At 26.3% G+C, this 23,102-nt stretch overlaps 1 protein-coding gene and 1 long non-coding RNA gene across 3 annotated transcripts in view; one reads left to right on the top strand and one right to left on the bottom strand.

Annotated features, from left to right (window-relative positions):
- Window positions 1–292: 292 nt before the first annotated feature.
- The window catches only part of LOC126906970 (uncharacterized), a 59,465-nt gene continuing 36,655 nt past the window's right edge, over window positions 293–23,102 (bottom strand). Inside the window, exons 9-10 of one of the 2 annotated variants that reach the window (XM_050687949.1) lie at window positions 1,685–1,935; window positions 1,470–1,622 (exon numbers count right to left, since the gene is read on the bottom strand). In XM_050687949.1, the coding sequence (XP_050543906.1) occupies window positions 1,604–1,622; window positions 1,685–1,935 (270 nt within the window). In that variant the 3' untranslated portion in view covers window positions 1,470–1,603. Of the gene's footprint in view, window positions 1,936–23,102 lie in introns of both variants that reach the window. The other variant, XM_050687947.1, reaches the window with a different exon arrangement.
- Window positions 19,862–22,048, top strand: LOC126906987 (uncharacterized). The gene is made up of 4 exons (XR_007704396.1): window positions 19,862–19,928; window positions 20,060–20,139; window positions 21,416–21,540; window positions 21,616–22,048. It is a non-coding gene; the product is annotated as an uncharacterized LOC126906987 (long non-coding RNA).

Here is a 23,102-nt window from a genome sequence, read left to right as displayed (position 1 = left end):
AATGTTAAACTATTTAAAATTTAAAATAGTATTAAAATCGTTGATAACAAACAGTTTGGTTTTTTATGACGATAATCATCTACAAATTGAATCACAAACTGTTTTTGATCATCATTTTTTGTTTAATTATATTGAACTCCCTCATAAGCTTGACTCCACTTTCGTCTGTGTCATTAGTTACATGAAGTGTCTCAACAATTTCAAGAAATTCTTAGTTTTCATTCCACAATGATGGTTACTGATAGAAAAATAATGCTGATATTCCAAATTGTTAAAAAAAAAAAGAAATAGATTCGACATAAATAAAATCATACATTTATTTTTCCTTAAATATAATTACTTCATATAATGAAACATTAATTATTTTACTATTAACAGATGTATTTTTAGTTTTTATAATTTCAAACAATTCAGTTTTAATTTTAACTGTTAAAGTAGTATCTAAAATGCCAGTGCCGACGTTTCGGGTGTTAAATACCATAAATGTCCGCATAGTTTTTTTTGAAAAGTTTGACTGAGATATATTTTTATCCATTTTTTGATAATCAATAAGACTTTTCAAAAAAATAAGGCCATAAGAAGGAGCTAATAAAGCAATAGGTGCACCAAACTGTGTTTCAATATATAATCGAATGAGAAATATACAAATATTGCGCAATGAATTTTCTTCACTTTTTGATTGTTTAAATTGATCACGAAATAAAAATTTTTTAGTGAATTATAGCTTTAGACACCCAACGAGCATGATGCATTACTCCAGGATATTTAAAATATATGCCACGTGTAGGAATGCAATTTAAATTTTTAATTTTAAAATAATACAGATAATTTAATACTGAAAAATATTTTTTTAAACAAATTTTTTCTTAAAATCTACTTTACAAAATGACTATCTTGAATTCATTTTTACATTTATTGTAAATTTGAAGAAAAAAATTTTTATTTAAACTATATAAAAAACTATTATACAATTGTTATAGTCGCATCGCATAACATTAATTTAAAAAAAGTAACGCAAAATATTTACTGGGTAAAATTTTATTAGAGTTTTTAGTATTTCATATCTAAATTATTATCATTTTGTCTTCCATTGATAGAAAAATGGTACTATGAATAATTGAATATACGTTTAATTGAACTATTATACAAGTTTATGGTAACTAAATTTCTACTATTCAAACAAAATTATTAAAATTACTAGTCTAATTCAAAAATGTTTTCGTATTCTGTAGCAATTAACCAAAAAATTATTTGCAACTTTTCTTTTATACCATCTGGTTCATACGGTATAGCCTGAAAATTGTATGGCACGTCGTCGGTTTCGTGTAGTTTGGAAAATCCTGTAAATACTTTATTTAATATCTCTTCTGGTAATATGTGTGTATTGGAATTACTTGACTTTGAACTATTGGTCTCTTCTAAATTATATATTGCCAATTCTTCGGGTGCAAAGAGAAAATTTACGATAGTCTTTATCATGGAACGTATTATATTCATTTCATAAAAGTTAATGAGAGCTAAGTTAACTTGACAGAATCTATACCTTAAATAAGTGGAACTTTTCAATTTTTCGAGTGCTTCACTCAATTTATTAAAAACATCATTAAGTTGATTCCGAAATTCTAATGGTAAACAATTAATATATAGTGCCTCATAGATATATGTGACTAGTAAAAGCGCATACTTAAAAATTCGTCTGTTCATGGCTGTTATTGCTTTTTTTAGAGCTTCATTAACAGTCAATTGGTACGTTGTCGAGTTATTAATCATATTTTCAAGTGTTGTATGGGATTTATTAGGATAATATAATTCAATAAGATCCTCTTTGGCATATTTCCATATAGACGAACTTTCGATTTTTCTAAGCTGACTTATGATTTCTGTATCGTAAACCGTATCATTATCTAGAGGTCTATTAATAGGAAGATTAAACTCCTGCAAAAATAAATTAAAAATTTATAACAAAATTGTATTTTAAAATAAAAACACGCCTAGTTGTACATTTTTTAAAAAGTAATAAAACGTTGTCAAATTGAAATGAAAAAAAAATGTGCACAAAGTGAATTTCATATTGATTTTTTTGTGAGGAAGGGCTGGGGGAAATATGTACCCAATCTTTTCTCTTAACTGTGAACGTACTAAATTCATAAAAAAAACTACTTTTTAAAAATAACTTATTTAACTTGATTTAAACTTATATAAATTGGTTTAAATCAAAATTAATATTTTCAAATAAAAAATTAAGGTGGATTTTTTTCCCTTTTCACCCCTTTCTTTATACTCCATTGTTACTCACACTTAATTCTTATAAACATAAATGAATTTAAAATAAGTTTGAGTACAGTTATTTATTAAATTCTTTTGAAGTTTTACATACAAATTGTGCTTTTTTCTTTAACTTTAATGTCCGTTTATACCACAAAACAAATCCGGAGGTCTTAATTTTAGTTTCGATGCGAAGCTTAGAAGGTATTAATTTTACCATGATGTGTTTATTTTTTTATTTTTTGTGTCTGTCACTACTTTTTCTCAGCTCTCACTGGACCGATTTCTTTTAACAATACGTCAAAAGATCACAAATTGTATCTAGTTGAAGACATTACCCTTAAAAATTTAAAAATTTTCCCTCGTTCCCCGCAAATGGGGGAAATATCCAAAAAAATTACAAATTTAAAAATCGACAAATTTTGTCATTTTTTTCACTTTTTTTTCTTAAAACTTCCATAACTTTTTCAAAAATCAACAAATCAACATAATTTTTTTTTAAACTAAAACCTTAGATATTTTCCTTTCATTTGATATAATTTTTTTGAAAATTTAACACTTAACCTGCTCATGGGGGGGGATTTAAAATTGCAACTTTTTTACAAAAACTAACTTTTTCAACTTAATTTTTGAAAATGTTCCGGAAATACTGCGTCCTTTAAACATATATCAAATTAAAGCTTATTTTATGTACTATAAAATGAAAAAAAAAAATTTGTCCCGACACTTTATCTTCTGCATGTAAACGGTTGCCGTAGTTAAAAAAACACTATTTTTGTGTTAAAATTTTCGATTTTCAATTTTTAATTTTCAACTTAAAAATGCTATAACTTTTCGAAAAATGCATGTATCAGCACAATTTTTTTTTTTCTAAATACATTATAAGTACATCTTCCATTTGACATACTTTTTATTAAAATTAGACAATTTCCCCTTATATAGGGGGGGTTCAAACTTTGAAACATTGTATAAAAAATAGAACTTTTTCAACTGAACTTTTGAAAATGTTCCGGAAATACTGCGTCCTTTAAACATATATCAAATTAAAGCTTTTTTTATGTACTATAAAATGAAAAAAAAAAATTTGTCCCGACACCTTATCTTCTATGTGCAAATGGCTGTCGAAATTATAAAAAAAATGTAATATTTGCGATAAAAATCACCTTTTATAACGATGTTTTTTGTACTTAAAACTGCCATAACTTTTTCAAATATTAACTAATCAAAATAATATTTCTTTATATTGAAACCTTAGGTAATTTTCTTTCATTTGATATCATTTTTTTTTGAAAATCTAACACTTATTCTGCTCACAGGGGGGATTTAAAATAGCAACTTTTTTACAAAAACTAACTTTTTCAACTTAATTTTTGAAAATGTTCCGGAAATACTGCGTCCTTTAAACATATATCAAATTAAAGCTTATTTTATGTACTACTAAATGAAAAAAAAAAATTTGTCCCGACGACCTATCTTCTATGCGCAAAAGGCTACCGTATTTAAAAATATGCTATTTTTTATTAAAATTCTAGGTTTTGTATTTTATTTTATTTTAAAATATTTTATTAGGGGAATAAACTGACTTTCATGAATATTATATAATTTCATTGACATAGAATAAAGTTCATAAGACATATGATATTATACTTATTAACATTTTTTACTTTTTTAAAGTCGAAAAAGTAATTTTTAAATTTGAGTTAGCTTAAATAGCCAATTTTATCATGCAACAAAAATCAACGAATAGTTGCCGAATGGGTAACACCTTGATCTTTAACGCCTAGGGTACGAGGTTCAAATCCGTTTGTGGCTTCTAAAATTTTGCATTTTTTTTTTGAGTTAGAATAGAATTTTCAAATCATTTGATATTTATCTCATTTAGATTCAATAATTTCAATAAATATAAAGGATCTTATCACTATAGTCTCCCCTCGTGAGAAGAAATTGATATTCATGTTAATATTATTTTACTATGTGGTTCTTTTTCTGGCTACGATTTATTTTGCCAACCCTCACTAGACCTACTTTTTTCAACGATACGTCAAATGATTCATTTAAGTTTATGATATTTAAGTTAATGATTAGTTTAAGTTATTACTCTTAAAAATCAAAAAAATATTCCTTATTCAAATAAAAAGTAGCTTAACTAGATTTGTCCATACAAACAATTAAAATCATTAATTTTTAATATTCTTAAATTATTTATTGTCGAATTAAATTTGATATGATAAAAGTATTCAACTACAAAAGTAAATAATTTTACTTTATAATTTATTAATTTTTTAACTCTATTTCTGTGTGCTACTACCAGTCTATAATATGCCAAATTTTTTAGTAATATGTTGCTATATAAATCATAAATTTAAAAAAAAAATGATTTTTAGTTTCACCTGAAGTTAACGATGGAGTTTTACAATTATAATTATATTTTTGATAATATGCTCAATTGAGTAAATCTTTTTAACTACTTTGGTTTGATTGGTTCATTTAATTAAAGTAAATTATTAAAATTAATTAAGTTCTGAATATTTCAATTGCAGAATTTTTTTAAACACCAAAAGTTATTAGGATATGATTACTATTCTTTCTATTTCAGTTATCTATTACGATAAAAATGTAAAAAAATCGAATTTTTCTGACAAATGTACTGTAATTAGTAATTATAAAATTTCCAGATTGCATATTAATCTTAAAAATTTCATTTTTTTCAATTTAATAATGTCAATTTCAAACTTGCAAGTTGAACTATAAGTTATGGTAACAAATTCATTTTTTAGCTTCGATGCGAAGCTGAGAAGGTATTTTTCATTAAAACTTTCACTTTAAAAGACAATAAAAAATAGGTTCAAAATGATTACCTTTAACATATTAAAAATCAAAATCAGTATTAATTTAATACAATTTTTTTTGTTCTTAATTATTTTTTTTTATATGTAAATACTTATTTTTTAATAATAAGTAATAATATTAAAACTTAGAAGTAATAAAAAAAGTTTAATTGCACATTTGAAAACATCGCGAAAAGTTTATTTAGAAAAGTATATTTTTTTTTCTGATGAAAGTTCCTTTTGTTTAGTGTATTTATTCATAAATAACAAAATTTTTTTATTAAAAAGTATTGCATCAATTCCTTTAAATTTGTATACGCATTAAAAGTATATGAATATACAACTCCTTTTTATTTTTATAATATCTCCGTAAAAATTACAATATTATATTATTGAATACCACTTTCATACTCAATTTAATTACTGTAATTATTATGTATTCATATATTATAATTATAAATCGGGGTAAAATTAAGGGAATAAGTGTTATTGTTGTTTTTGAAATACTCTACCAATTTCATTTTTTTCTATTTAATGATATCTATTTCAAACTTGCAAGTTGAGTTAAAAGTTATGGTAATAAATTCATATTTTTTTTTTTTTAAACTTTCACTTTAAAGGACAAAAAGAAGTTGGTTCAAAATGATTACTTTTAATATATTAAAAATCGATAATAATTTGAAAATAATTAATTATAAAAATTATATAATAGATAATTAAACGAATTACTAATCTGGATATAATTATGGAAATAGGAGTTGATGTTGGGTTGGGTTGGTTACATTTTTAACTTTATAATGCTACAACTCATTGAAAAATGTATGAATCAACACAATTTTTTTATGAGAAATAATATTTTTTAATAATCCCTTTTTCATTCGACATTCTTTATCTTAATCAGGGTATTAATAAGGAACTAGCAGATCATGCAGCTTTTGTAATTATCCACCAATTTCTTAGAATTAAACACTATCTACTGATTTGCATCGAAGCGTTTCTTATGATAGTGATTTTAATCACTGTCAGATTAAATCTATACTGGACCCAACTATGCAACGTCCCCACTATGCCGCGACTCCACTGTGCTGGGTTTTTTTGTTTTTTCTAATGGGAACACGTATTTTGAATTTAATAAAATGTTTAAGTTTTTAATTTAATAGAAACTGGCATTTGAATTTTTAATACAATTTTATTCGTTACGTAGTTATAAAAGTTTGAATATTCAAATGTTTGAGTTAATATACATATATTGGTTAGGTTAATATTCGATGGATTATAAATACAGTTAGCTAATTGGTTTTTTATGACGTCAATATGCATAATTTAATATTAATAGCAGTAAGGCATATTGTAGTCAGTTTATAAATACACTTACTGGCAATACAGAAAGTTTAACTAATGATAATCAAAAGTGACTACAAAAACTCCGTGACTGTAACACCCTTACAAAACATAAGGAATGAACTGAAAAAGTATTACATAGTTAATAATTCAAGATTTTTGTGTAACTAAAGATAATCACGAAAAAAAAAAAATGTATTAAATATATTTATTCTGTAAGTATTTCAGTGGATTGTGATAAAAAACATGTATATAAAAAAGTTAGTATTTTCAGAATATTTTCAAAATCTAATTTTTTGTGGAAAATTTGTCATTTTTAATCTCCCTCTGTGGTCAGATAAAATATTTAAAAATAAATTATGCCAAATGATAACTAATGTATATATGAAAAAAAAATTGTTTTTTATATTCATTTATCAAAAAGTTATGGCAGTTTTAAGTAAAAGAAGTTTAAAAAATGTTGAAATTTACTGATTTTAAAATTATTCTTCTACAGGGAACGAGGAAAATTTTAAAATTTTTAAGTGCAATGTTTTCAGCTATATACGATTCGTAATCATTTAACGTGTCGTTGAGAGAAATAGGTCCAGCGAGAGCCGAAAAAAAAGTTGCATCAGAAATATATATATATAAATATATATATGTAAATTATAGTAAAATTAATGCCTTATCAGCTTCGTATGGAAGCTAATACATTAAAAAATAAATGCACTGATAAATTTTATTTACAAAGATTTAAATTTTAAATTCAAGTACTCATGTATATTATAAACATACTGATGAACTCACATATATTTTAACTACTTTAAAATGAATGTTTTCGTCTATTTGTTGAATAAACGACTGTAAGTCATTAATACCTTGGGCTGTAAATAAAATGATTTCATAATTAGACAATTTTTTTAGAGACATTACATTGAATTTCTGTTTTATCATTATGAGACATTAAAATGTTTTAACAGATGTCATACGGATTTATTCAACATGATTTATACATACCGTTGTATGAGTAATAGCTATTTCCATTCATGTAATTCAATATAATGCTCTCTTCTTCGAACGCCTTAAAAAATAAATATCAGTGATTAAAAAATAAATTTAAATTATCTGATAATTTAATAAAAGAGCAGTTAAATTTTTTTGAAAGGATCTCATCATTTTTGAAAAAATTTTTTGGTAATCCAAATAAACGATTTTAAAATCAGCGGACTCAATCAGTAATTTTCACACGTTCAAGTCTCTGGGAAATGAATTTGGTCTAAGTAGCAATATTTTTCATAGTCTGTATATTGCTATTATTTTATTAATAACCACTAAATTATATGGAATTTTAAATTCATAGTACCGTTGGATATGTAATTGCGAGAGAGCGTTTTTTTATTTATTTTGTATGATTGGCAACGCCACCTACACTATCACAACCGGTTTTTGCGAGAGACGGCATCACTGTAACCCCGTCCGAGTCCCTGACGCGTTACGCTTGAGAATCGATTGCGCTGCACACCGGAAACGAAAAAGTCTCGCGTTCTACTGTGTGTATTATCGTGTTATATTCTCGGTACCATTGCTAACTCTTGCTACGTGGTTTTATGGTTCTATGGTTCCAGTTTACAACCGTTGTATTCATTAATCGCTAATGGGAATTTCTGTGGTTTGTTGAATTGCCATAACAGTTCTATATGAGTCTTGTGCACATCGAGTACAACTGTCTGTACACTATATTGGTCGATTCGGCTCCATAAGAGATCAACACTACAATTCATTTTGTCATCGTGTGAACTACCAGTCATCAAGTCGATAGGTAAACAAAATGAATTATTTGTTGATCGTGTTTGTTTAGCTATTTTGTATTTAATGTATTGGCCTTGTGGCATGTAGTTATTTAGTGTCCCACCCCCTCCTAATAAATGATATTTTGTATTTATATATAACACTTGATCCCCAATATTTTTAATTTTCTGTTAATGTAAGTACCATCCTCAATCTCATGTACAGTTCACTCCCCTACTTATTTCTCCTGCCCAATTAAAAACAAAAGAACGAACGTTAACTAACCCGCAATTATATTACCCCGGACGTTGCCTTCAAACAAATATCCTATAACATTATAATTGTATAGTATTGAGAATTTCACTTGTGATTTATTATTGTTCCATATTATTAGTCCATTTGCCAAGCATGGAGTATTTTTTGTGTAAATACATTTTATTTTATATGGCGATAACTTTATCTTTTAACAATTAAAAATAAAGACTGTAGATGAAGAATGAGGGCTGCAATGTTTTCATTCATCAGTCTCACTCTTACTGTCGCTAAGTCATTCCAATGTTAATAAATAAGTATGAATGATAAGTAAATTAAGTTGAAATCCTTATAAAATATAAGAGATAACTTAAAAAATAATTAATGGTTAATAAATTAACTAAGTATTGGAACTTAGTGGGAAGTGAAGTGGGACGGTGTGGCCGAGTCGGTAACGCGGCAGCGCTTGACGCGTAGTGTCTCAGGTTCAAAACTCGGTCACGGGCGGCTTCATTTATCGAACGAGAGATCAGTTCGGTAATTTGGAGTCGCCATCCCACCTCCGGCGACGGACTAACCACCCGTCCCGGAGTATAAATGGTTAAGAAACCTCCTCCTTTNATTAATCGCTAATGGGAATTTCTGTGGTTTGTTGAATTGCCATAACAGTTCTATATGTGTCTTGTGCACATCGAGTACAACTGTCTGTACACTATATTGGTCGATTTGGCTCCATAAAACATCAACACTACAATTCATTTTAGTGCCCCACCCCCACATTAACCACATTAATTTTCTGTTAATGTAAGTACCATCCTCAATCTCATGTACAGTTCACTCCCCTACTTATTTCTCCTGCCCAATTAAAAACAAAAGAACGAACGTTAACTAACCCGCACTTATATTACCCCGGACGTTGCCTTCAAACAAACATCCTATAACATTATAATTGTATAGTATTGAGAATTTCACTTGTGATTTAATATTGTTCCATATTATTAGTCCATTTGCCAAGCATGGAGTATTTTTTGTGTAAATACATTTTATTTTATATGGCGATAACTTTATCTTTTAACAATTAAAAATAAAGACTGTAGATGAAGAATGAGGGCTGCAATGTTTTCATTCATCAGTCTCACTCTTACTGTCGCTAAGTCATTCCAATGTTAATAAATAAGTATGAATGATAAGTAAATTAAGTTGAAATCCTTATAAAATATAAGAGATAACTTAAAAAATAATTAATGGTTAATAAATTAACTAAGTATTGGAACTTAGTGGGAAGTGAAGTGGGACGGTGTGGCCGAGTCGGTAACGCGGCAGCGCTTGACGCGTAGTGTCTCAGGTTCAAAACTCGGTCACGGGCGGCTTCATTTATCGAACGAGAGATCAGTTCGGTAATTTGGAGTCGCCATCCCACCTCCGGCGACGGACTAACCACCCGTCCCGGAGTATAAATGGTTAAGAAACCTCCTCCTTTGGGGAGGCCGCTGTGGCCCTTAATGGGCTAATAAAAGCGCGTAAAAAAAAAAAAAAAAANCTAAAAAGTAAAAAATAAATATAGTTTAAAAAACTAAAAAAACACGCTTTTAAAGTACATCGAACTAAAAAGTTAAAAATAATTTTTAAAATAATTATGAACAAAAAATACTAGTATTATTGTGATAAAAGCGTCGGGCGCTCAATATACGAAAAATATGGCACAAAGCACCCACGCTTTTATCACAATAATACTAGTATTTTTTGTTCATAATTATTTTAAAAATTATTTTTAACTTTTTAGTTCGATGTACTTTAAAAGCGTGTTTTTTTAGTTTTTTAAACTATATTTATTTTTTACTTTTTAGTTTCATGTTATGATAGTAGTTACTATCAATATCATGGTTGTTACGGGTAACGGGAAATCAGGGTTCGATTCTGGGGAGGGAGTCTGAGAAACGGCTACCACATCCAAGGAAAGCAGCAGGCGCGTAAATTACTCACTCCCGGAACGTGGAGGTAGTGACGAAAAATGACGATACGGAAATCATCCCTCGTAATCGGAATGAATACTTTATATCTCTTAATTAGAATAAATCGTGTTAATATATTAATTTTAATAGTAATTAGAATATATATATTTATACAAATAATGCGACTTAACTACGTAAAAGTATCATGCACTAAGTATAGCTGTGTTTTATGGCCGGGCGGGTCGGACTAACGTTATACCCGAGGTATAAACGGCGGTAGGAATATATATATATATACGTAAGGCGCATTAGACGCGGGCGTTATTGGTCAGTCAAAATAAAAATTTGTTTACATATATATAATATTGATGACAAGCACGCGTGTACGGGTACGATAACTAAAAATAAATTTTTATAGGAATAGTGTACCGTCGTATTGTGAGCGAGGCGTGGGGAGGGGTGAATGCGTATAACAGTCTAGTCTAGACAACGGAATATGCGATAACGCGTGGCGTTTGGAGAGTTACAAAGTTACATACAAACAACATACAACATACAACATACATGTGAAACTAATAAAAGCGTATTAAAAATGGTTTAATTTAGTAATTATAATTGAAGTAAAAGTTATGATTAATACAAGATGTCAAAAAATAATTAAATAAAAAATATTTTATCCAAATTATTAAATTAAGTATAAATTAAATGTTTGATTCAAATTACTCTGCCAATTAAAATTTTATTTCCAAAACCATCTCCAAAAACAAAAATTAAGACAATGAAATTCAATTTATATAACATTTTTGGGTATATTATGATTAAATTATTATTGTACTAATTTATATCTTAGAATATATTGTATCATTTTCCATTACAATTTTACATTTTTATAGGTATTTAAGGAAATATGTGAAAAATATTTTTAATTTTTTATTAATAGCGTATTTTCAGGTATTCCACAACAAATATGTATAAATTATTTTATTAGTCATGTAGAATGTTAAAAAAAAAATGTTATTTAATTTTACGCTTTTAACTTTCTAATAATAATAGATTGGTTCATAATAAAACACAAAACTATATGCTGGGCTTAAAAATCCATTGTACCAACATTTTATATGACATTGATTAAAATCACTGCCCTTAAAATTGCTCTGATGTGAATCTGTTAAATTTCATAATTTATATATTTGTAAATTTACAGATTCAATTTGAATAATAAATTATTAGATACATTGAAAATAACGTTATTTTTTTTTTAATGCAGCCGATTACTATTAGTAGAACAATTATTATTATTGATGGAAAAATTAAATATATTTTAAACTTTTTTAGTTCTATGAGAGTGTTAAATTATACTTATGAATTATACTATTACCGTCACATGAAAATTAAATAAAAAGTATCTAAACTAAATTATTATATTAAGTATCATTAAATAAAGTGTTCTTATTACCGTGTAAATGAAAAGTGTATTTCCAAAAACATTTCAAAATAAAAAAACACACATAATAATTAATACAAAGAATATATTTTGGAAAACATAATTAATAACAATTATTACTATCAATAGATATACTTTTTGTATTGTCAGTTAGTGTATTTATAAACTCACAACAATGTACCTTACTATCATTGATAATAACAATGCTGTGTACCTGCTAATATCGATGTCATAAAAATCAATTAGCTACCTGTAATTTTAATCCCTAGTGTATTATACCTATATATTAACTCAAAAATTTGATACTTTAAATGATTATACTAATAAACGAATTAAGTTATATTAAAAATTCAAATACCATTTACTATTGAATTAAAAACTCAAACATTTTATTAAATTAAAAATATGTGTTACCATTTAAAAAAACAAAGTTGACACCCTTACCAGGCATAAGGGATGAACTTAAAAAGTATTACATAGTTAATNTTGATCCCCTTACAAGGCATAATGGTTGAACTTAAAAAGTATTACATAGTTAAAAATTCAAGAATAATATGTAACTAAAGATAATAATAAAAAAAAATGTTTAAATTATTATTATTCTGCAAGTAATTGAGTGGGTTATGATAAAAAAATCACNAACTTAAAAAGTATTACATAGTTAAAAATTCAAGAATAATATGTAACTAAAGATAATAATAAAAAAAAATGTTTAAATTATTATTATTCTGCAAGTAATTGAGTGGGTAATGATAAAAAAATCACTCTGTATATTTTATTAAATATTAATTGAATTTTTGAATTTTTATTGGTATTAAATTAAATAAAAATAACAAATATACAAAATATATGAAAATTTTTTTATAATTGTATCATAATGGGATACTTTGTATATTATCAACACGAGTATATATAAATTATATAATTATTTTTATGCAAGAAGTGTGATAATAAATGTTATTTACTTTTAAAATTTTAATTTTAATTTAAAAACTAACTTAATGAATTGCAAAAAATACACAATACATGAATTCTATCATTACTATCTGTATTTATAACTTTTGTAAAGTAGATATTAGTTGAATTTTTGTAATTAGTCTTTAACTTAGCATAAAAATAAATAATATTTATATTAAAGAAGGGTAAAAATAATACAGTTATCCTTATAGTAATTTAGTTTTTAATTTTTTTTAATACAAAATTATATTTACCGTTAAAAAGATTTAAAAATTAAATTTTTTTTTAGTTACAATACTAGCTTGAAATACATTTCCAATTATGCTATTGACAGTTAATTCAGTCTAAATATTATACGTTTAATTTATATCATTGTTTTTGTAATAGATATAAATTTATTTCTACAAAACTTAAAAGGTAAAAATTTTTGTTATAATGTATTAAGATTAAGGAATTAATTTTTCAATATTTAGTGAATATATAAGTTCATCTATATTAATTGGGTTTTGTTGGCGTATTAATCATTAAAATAAATCCGCTAAGAGCTAAGAATTTTTACGGACAGTCATAAAAATAATGCACACAACCTCAAATTCAATACGTACTTAGATTCGCTTTGAAACTAAGAATCTCAAAAGTAAGCTTGTTATTGAAATTGATTACAAGTTGAAGAATCCATTGTTAAATCCATGAAAAACCCGAAATAATATTTTTCTAAATGTAAACCAAAAAATGAATCAAAGTCCCATTAAAAAAAAAAAACAATTAAAATTCTCGGAATAACCTTTGACACAACTCTCTCTTGGGTCGACCATATTAATCAGTTAAAAAATTCTATTAACCCTCTTTTAAGCGGCCTCTACACGATCAATAACACTGAATTAATTAAATTGTGTCAATATTTTGTGCAATATTTATTTGCGCTGAACTTTTCAATATTATTGTCCAATATTCAATTGAAAAATATTCATTACCTATGTAACCTTTAATCATGAGCGTATATTGTATGCGTGTTTACAAAGGCGTAGTGGCATTTACCATCAATTTATGTGATATTATAAATTACCACTGTTTTAAAAATGTATCTAACAGATAACCCATAATTACTATTGCTTGTTTTTGTACAATATTACATGCTAACGTACAATAATATTGTGTATTGTGCAATAAATTTCCAACCCTGTTTGATTTCCTCAATATATTGTACAGTCCTTCAATATCTATACTAAACATTCAATAATATTGCGCAATATTAATTATTATTCAATATTATTGATCGTGTAAGGGCCGCTTAAACTTAACCAAAGTGCTATCACACACAACATGGAGATCTAAAACAAATTCACTCATACAAATATACAAATCATTAATATTATCAAAACTAGACTATGGAGCGTATACAGAATGATTTTTTTATCATAACCCACTCAATTACTTACAGATTAATAATAATTTAAAAAAATTTTTTTATTATTATCTTTAGTTACACATTATTCTTGAATAATTAACTATGTAATACTTTTTAAGTTCATACCTTATGCCTAGTAAGGGTGTCAACTTTGTTTTTTTAAATGGTAACACATATTTTTAATTTAATAAAATGTTTGAGTTTTTAATTCAATAGTAAATGGCATTTGAATTTTTAATATAACTTTATTCTTTTATTAGATATTAACACTTAAAGTTTCAGATTTTTAGTTAATATACATGTATAATACAGTAGGGATTAAATTACAGATAGCTAAATGTTTTTTTATGACATTGCTGTCACATTCACGGATTGTTCATTATCAATTATGACTATCAATAGATATACTTTTTGTATTGTCAGTTAGTGTATTTATAAACTCACATCAATGTATATTACTATCATTGATAATAACAATGCTGTGTACCTGCTAATATCGATGTCATAAAAACCAATTAGCTACCTGAATTTGTAATCCCTTGTGTATTATACCTGTATATTAACTCAAAAATTTGATACTTTAAATGATTATACTAATAAACGAATTAAGTTATATTAAAAATTCAAATACCATTTACTATTAAATTAAAAACTCTTTAAATTAAAAACATTTTATTAAATTAAAAATATGTGTTTCCATTTAAAAAACAAAGTAGACCCCCTTACAAGGCATAATGGTTGAACTTAAAAAGTATTACATAGTTAAAAATTGAATTACAGAATGTATATCTATTGATAGTCATAATTGATAATAAACAATACGTGACTGTGATAGCAATATCATAAAAAACCAATTAGCTACCTGTAATTTTAATCCCTAGTGTATTATACCTATATATTAACTCAAAAATTTGAAACTTTAAATGTTTATATCTAATAAACAAATTAAGTTTTATTAAAAATTCAAATGCCATTTATTATTAAATTAAAAACTTAAACATTTTATTAAATTAAAAATATGTGTTACCATTTAAAAAAATAAAGTTGACACCCTTACAAGGCATATGGTATGAACTTAAAAAGTATTACATAGTTAATAATTCAAGAATAATGTGTAACTAAAGATAGTAATAAAAAAAAATGTTTATATTATAATTATTCTGTAAGTAATTGAGTGGGTTATGATAAAAAAATCACCCTGTATATGAGGATATTAAAAAATAAAAGTGATAGAATAACTGGATGGTACAAATTTTATAATTTCGGATATGAAATCGTGGAACATTAAATAATATTTTTTGTATTGCGTATTGATTAACTGTTTATATTAGATGATACTCATCTTTAGTCACTAAACCCGGATTATTTATACTATATACACTATTATTAGTATCATAAGAAAAAATTCGAATCTAATTGTCATTATTTTTTNAATAGAATGTAATTGCTATTATTTTTTATTCAAAATCGTATGTTGTTAAAAAACAAAATACTAAAAGTAGTTAAATCAAATATTTAACTACTCTGAGTGTATACCATTAAAAACTTAACCTTGACTATTAATACTATAATAAACTTAACGTGCGTCAAACTTATATACGTTGCATTATATTAAGGGATACCTTCCCCATTTAGCCAAATATTTTAACAAACTCTTTTAATTGAATTTTGCTTTAAATTTTATTTTTTTATTAACATTAATAGTGTTGTAATACATCTTTATTATATTACCTGCTTCAATCTAGTACTTTATCAATCAATATTTAACTCGTTGATAAATCTAACCAAAGTAAAAATTTAATTGCAAATAACTAATTAAATATCAATTTTTTGTGTATTTAATTACAGAAAGTATACATTATTACAGTATTTATAAAACTACATGGTAGATTGTATTGTAGTTTCAATGATAATTTCATAAATTTTTCAAATTTTTTTTTTGTTTTATTGTTTACAGCCAGAATTCTGAAATACATTCTTTTTCTAATAATACAGTTTAGAACTTCATCATCTATCAAAAAAGCATCTGAAGAACAAGATATTTTAATTAATACGAGTACTCTGAAAATGCGGACTATGATCGAACATAATTCTTATTCATTTTACTATGGATATCTAAAGGCACAAATAGAGTGGTCTAGAGGAAGCTTAGCTCCCTTAATTACAAATAAGTTCTCTCCTCGAATTACCGTAGGTTTTCTACTGTTCAGTAAATCAATCCTATTTTTTAAAATTGTTCTTGAAGTTTACACACAGCTACTGTTTATTAATTAATAAGGAAAATCGTAGACCTTAACATAATAATGTATAAAGCACGATTTAAAATAATATTAACTTCTGTCTTGATATAGAGTATAACTCTGGACTATAGTTGTGTGGAATTATCAGTAGGTATTTTACATACACAAAACGGGAGTAGTTAGGTATTATCGAACAAAGCAGCTGTAAACAGCCATTGTCAAACTGGCTTTCCAGTGTATTTTATAAATAAATATAATGGTCACACTATCACGCTCAATTTTTATTGAGTAGTTAGTAAAGTTACAAAATTAAAATTGATATATCATTTTGTTATACGTTAAGTAATATTACGATTTATAATAAAAAGATAATTTCAATTTTTGTAATTAAATTAATTCTACAGCTAACTGTGATTCAGATTTCGATATTAAATTTAATTCATTATCTGCAGCTGTAAATAAAATAAACTATATAGAACCTCAGAAGTGTCGCCTCTGTTATAAAATAATTTAACTAATAGAAATTAATATGGAAACTAGCAACTTGTGGAAATTATTGGAAATCACCGGAATGATACAGGCAACATATTGTTTATTTTGTTAATGAACGATAGTTATTGTAATTTTGTAAAGTGATCGTCATTAAATAATTAGTAATTTCATATTAATACAATTAAATTATTATATTATTATTTTATTCATACTTTTTTTTAGTGTGATATAAAAATAAATATATACTTACAGTAGGGTGGTCCTAATTTTTCAACTTCATAAATTCAGAGTCATGGGCTCAATCATTAGGTTCACTGAAAAAATGAAACTGGTAAAATTTGAGTGGAATGACATAATTTTCAGTTATACTTTTCCAATGTCTTAAATTTGAATTGTACGCAGAAATTGTACATAAATAACATTAATTACCGTGATTTCTTCTATAAAGAAGGTTATTTGATCTTTTTTGGAATTATGAATCCTTTCCACGTGAAAATTTAAAACAACTACGAAAACGTGTTTTATTTTTTTAAAATTTTTTTTGCATGTATGTTTTTTTGTTCATAAACTAACAAATTTTCTTAGTTATATTAAATAAAAAAAAAAACCAGAAACACAATATAATAATAATTGTAATAGATGAGTGTTTAAAATTTTGGAGAAAAGCGCGTATTCCTACACAGTATTCTTCAGACTGTGTTATTAAATTGAACAAATTGAATGAGAAATGGAGAAAGTTGTACAAAAATAAATCTAGAAAAACAGAAACACAAGAACAACATTATAATATTTTTTCTGAAGAATAAGACAACCCATTTGACATTTCTTATATCGAAGCTCTGAATATTGAAGAAGACAAATAGATTTGTTGTCACAACTTAAAAAAGGCCGCCCAGGGTGCATGCTTGGTATTGATATGAAGTTAACAGATATGAAAAACGTAAAATTACTCGACAAGAAGAAGAAGATGATCGAAAGAAAAAAGAGAAGTTAGAAATCGCAAATTGTACAGGTAATTATTAAATATTACACAATAATTTCAGTACATTATAAGTAAGCAGTTTTTATATACCCAAGTATTTTATTATTTAGCTGAAGCTCGATATTATAGCAGCTCTAGCTCGGAGGACGAAGATATTGATATAGAGTAAAACGTTGAAGAAATGAGTCAATTACCTGGACCTTCCAAAGAATTTTCAATTTTCAAGAATTTCAACCCTTTGAGGCACGTGAAGGGGTTGACTTATTGTACTCAAATTTTACCAATTTCATTTTTTNAGTAAATGCACTAGAAGATATATGTTGTTTTGCAGTTGAATGTTATATTAAAATGTGATTTTCAGCTGCAAATATTATAACAGCTCCTATAAATGATTTAATGATATTAAATTACAGTAATAATAAACTAGGAGACGTAGTTATAAAAAAGTTATAAACCATTTATGGTATTTAAATGATGAGTTTGCTGTGTTTTCTTTATTTGACGATCGACTTGACATTAATACTAAACAGCGAATGGCAAATGAAAATTAAAAGGTTATGAACAGAGCATGAATGAAGAGCTAGAAGAAAATAAAGATTCAAATAAAAAATTACTTTTAAAATATGAAGATTTATCAGATTTTCTAGGAAAAGATAGTCTTTTTTCATTGCTCAGCAACAATTCATGGAAATTATTCGAACGATTTAAATTAAAATTCAAGTTTTTATATGATGATCCTACCAGATGGGAATTAAATAATGAATACAATAACGCCAAAGAAATATTATCCTCGATAAAAATAGTAAACGACAGAATTCAACGACAAATTTACAAGGGATGAAAATCAAAAGCAATTTATATTACAAGTATGAATTTAATATAAATACTACAAAATTTTAAACTTTAATTACTATATTTGTATTTTAACCTTTACTTTGGACTATTTTAGGTGGTTCAACAATATCGCCAGCTGTATCCCAGTTGTAGTCAAGAAATTTTGAATAAAAAATATTCAAATTAGAAAAACTATTATTGTGATAAACAATTATTATTTTATTGTGTTTCTTGTTTTTTTTTTATTTAATATAACTAAGAAAATTTGTTAATTTATGAACAAAAAAACATACATGAAAAAAAAATTAAAAAAAAAAAACCCAAATAACCTTTTTTATAGAAGAAATCACGGTAATTAATATTATTTCTGAACAATTAAAATTTAAGACACTGGAAAAGTATAACTGAAAACTATGTCATTTTTTTTAAAAATTAAATGAAACTGATTTTTCTAATTTTTACGAAAAAATATTAATTTTACAAAAAAATAATACATTACCTTATTTTTTGTTAACATTGAGTTCTATAAAAATTGTTCTTTGTGTTTTTGGCGAAACTTAAAAAATAAAGAGCGTACACTCAAAAAAGGAAAATCCACTTCAATTTTCAAGAATTTCAACCCTTTGAGGCACGTGAAGGGGTTGACTTATTGTACTCAAATTTTACCAATTTCATTTTTTCAGTGAATCTAACGAAATTTTGAGCCCATGACTCTGAATTTATGAAAAACATTTTTTCTTCTATAACTAAGGACCACCCTACAGTTAAATATCATATAACAATGTGGTTAAATCCATACAATTTTGGTATAAGTTATGCTCTATATTATAGAAAAAAATCAAAATATAACAATAATTATATTAGTTCCATGATTATAATAGTTTATTAACACGTTTATTCAAGAAAGGTAAACTCTTTTATATTTATACATTATGTTAATTATAATATGTTATGGCAATATAATTTTATTTTTACTAATTCTCGGCAATAATTAAAAAATAATTCAAAAAATTTATTTAAAATAATTCTCTGCTTATGTTTAAAAGTTAAAGTTATAAATTTCATTAAATAAATTCATAGAATAAAAATATTGCAGGGATGATTTACGTTCTTGATTGAGATCTGTCTTGAAAAACTAAAAGAAAAAACTGCAACTTTATCAAGTACTGTTTTTTTTTATATAACTTATTATAATATATTAAAACGAATTTTAATTTCAAAACCTTCTATTAAAGAACCTCAAGTACTCAATTGTAATTTTGNCGAATTTTAATTTCAAAACCTTCTATTAAAGAACCTCAAGTACTCAATTGTAATTTTGAAATTATTTGTCAAAAACCATTTATTGAACAAAAACTCCAATATTATACAACAGTTAGTTATTTTACATAATTTTGTTTGATTAACCTCTTTAAATATATATTACCTATTTAAATATATATGTTTTATTCTATATATTTTTAGGAGTTAAATAAATAAAAGTTTTACTATGAAATGTTTTCTATTAGCTTTAATAAGATATGCAATGGCATTATTGAAAATAAAAATTTAATATCACTATATTAAAAAGGTATCATTTAGCACTACTTTACAGGGGAACTCTAAATTAATGTTGTACAAAAATGGATTACATACATTATTTCTAATACAATTTTATTATTTTTGCAAGATAAATTATGAATATTGCTTTGTACAAGGCAGCTACACCGTAGGACGACTTGTTATGCACCGCACTAGAATGCCGTTTACTACCTTATGCCTGTTTAAATAACTTTTANACACCGTAGGACGACTTGTTATGCACCGCACTAGAATGCCGTTTACTACCTTATGCCTGTTTAAATAACTTTTATTGAAGGGGGAATGGGTCAAAATTGTAAATCCAATATCAAAAAATAAGTAACGAATATAGACAGTAATTAAATAACAAATAACCACATATACTAGAATTTCTTCAAACAGTATCTTAAATTTAAGGGGTAACGGGGGGCCTTTAATTACTAATGGCCGGCGAAACGGCATAAAACAAAATAGTTAATCTTAATTGAAATAAACAATAAATAACATTAAAAATAATATAAACTCAGCTGAATAGATGAAGTTGTTGATAGTGATGAGTGAGCTGTATGAGATCTTGTGGTAATGGTGTCGAACATCTGAGTATGACTAGTCAGATTGTAGATCCACGCACGTAATGGTAGATGTGAACAACGGCAATGATGATATTTAGTGATGGTCAGAGCCCAAACGCTAGTGGCGTGCAAGGGCACGTAAACTTGAGCACAAGGATGCAATAATCAAATAAAAGAATAACGGCATACAATGGCCGAACAATTTACGATCCAAGCAAAGGCGCTTGCTACAAAAAAAAAAAAAATTACACAAAACAATAAACTGACTTACGACAAAAAAACTATACACGGATGACAATATACATGGCGGTGATCGATTTGCCGTGCTGGAGGGGCAAAGGGCTGAGTAAAGCAAGGCGCTGGTGATCAGCTGTCACCGATATAATATAATCAACGATGTTTGTAACAACGGGTCTACTAAATCTTTATTAAAGGCATTCCGTACCAAAAAAATTTTCTTTGGAGTATATTTTTATTTATTTTTACTGTTATTTAATTCGATAACATTAACATTTCAGCTCAAGGAATAATCAAAAATTGTGAAAAATGGACACCATTACAGCCTGTGCTTGAACAATATTTTCGTGAGTGTGGTAAAATGATAGATGAATTAAAAAATGAAAAAGAAGATCTAATTTTACAGGTTTATATTATTATATCAATTATTTATTTTAAAAAAGTATTGTTTTAAAAATGTATAATCATTATTTATTTTTAGCTATCTACAGCATACAATAGATTGCAATCACTTAACACATTTCTTAAAGATCAAATGCTTGGGCATGAAAACGAAAGAGAACAATATGATATCGAAACTAAAAAAATAAGAGAGAAAGAACGACAATCATTAGAAACAGAAGATCAAAAACTCATGTAATATAACTTTTTTTTTTTTTTGTTAATTAATTTTCTTTTATATTACATTGAAATTTTTTTATACTGAGATGCTTGTTAATGAACATCATGAAGCTGAAGAGAGATATATAGATTTGAAAACTAAACATAAAAAAATAGAAGACCTTTTAAAATCAGCTAAAAAAGAAATAAAATCCTCGAAAGAAACGATTTTTAGTTTAGAAGATAGAATAGATATATTAGTTAAAAATTGATTTTATGGATGTGATTATGTTATACCATGTTATGCTAGTGATTTTATGGAGTTGCATAAGTTAAAAAAATTAAAGATATTTGAATCAATATTAGTCTTTTTCAAATTTCATTAGTCTAAATATATTTTATTTCTTTAATTATTTAATATATAATTAAATATTATATATAAAATAATTATGAAAATTTACTTAAATCAAAATTTTACCATCAATTCATATGAATTTCTCAATTGTTTAAAATTAATATTTTTAGTGATTTATGCAATAATATCAGCTTAGAAAAAAATAGTTCTCCTAATTTACATTATATTTAACAAACTTTTTTTTATTACATAAATCTCTAGACATTAGAAAAAAATGTGAATTCTCGCTCGATTATAGATAAATTATCAATAGCGCAACAATTGTAGAATTCCACCTCGTTAGTTATTTTTAATATTAACAAGAAGATTATCCAGTTGGTTGCCCAAACAATCCTTATTGCGCGTGCGAGGCGACGCCGCTGATTCACATTACATTGCAACGACAGCGATAGACAGGTAGTGCACAATACACTTCAACGTATCAACGCGTTCGATTTAGCATTTAACAACCGAGCCCCATAAAACCGTCTGTATTATTATTTCCGACCTTCGAAATCATAAACATTATAAAAACGTCATTCCCATATAAAATCCATTATCTTAGTGCTATACTACAACAGTATCAAAACAATAACAATAATAATACAAACGGCCGGCATTGTTGACGTTCATACGCGAACACTAGCGCGTATTCTCACGACCGACGATATCGCATTTCCGAATAACAAAAGCAAACAAGCGCTTGCGTTTTATTTATTTATTTTTGTTAATTTTCGCAAAATACGGTAAAGAACGTTCATTATGTCAGGTAAAACTATGTCTCTGATGAACCGTCGGGAACTATTGCGAGAGTGCGCTTATAGACAGCTAAATGGACCCACGACGAAAAGCGATATGCTAGCCGTTTTGGAGAATAGCTTACGCAGCGAAGGGCTAGACCCATCGAACGCGAGTCACGGGTAGACGACGCCCCTGGAGGCTGGATCCCGGGCAAACTGCGCGCTTAGCGCAGT

This window comes from Daktulosphaira vitifoliae, unplaced genomic scaffold (assembly GCF_025091365.1).
Source record: "Daktulosphaira vitifoliae isolate Bord-2020 unplaced genomic scaffold, ASM2509136v1 Scaffold_5, whole genome shotgun sequence".
NCBI classification, from domain to species: domain Eukaryota; kingdom Metazoa; phylum Arthropoda; class Insecta; order Hemiptera; family Phylloxeridae; genus Daktulosphaira; species Daktulosphaira vitifoliae.
Note: the sequence above shows the minus strand (reverse complement) of the source record. Positions and strands in the feature narration are given on the sequence as shown.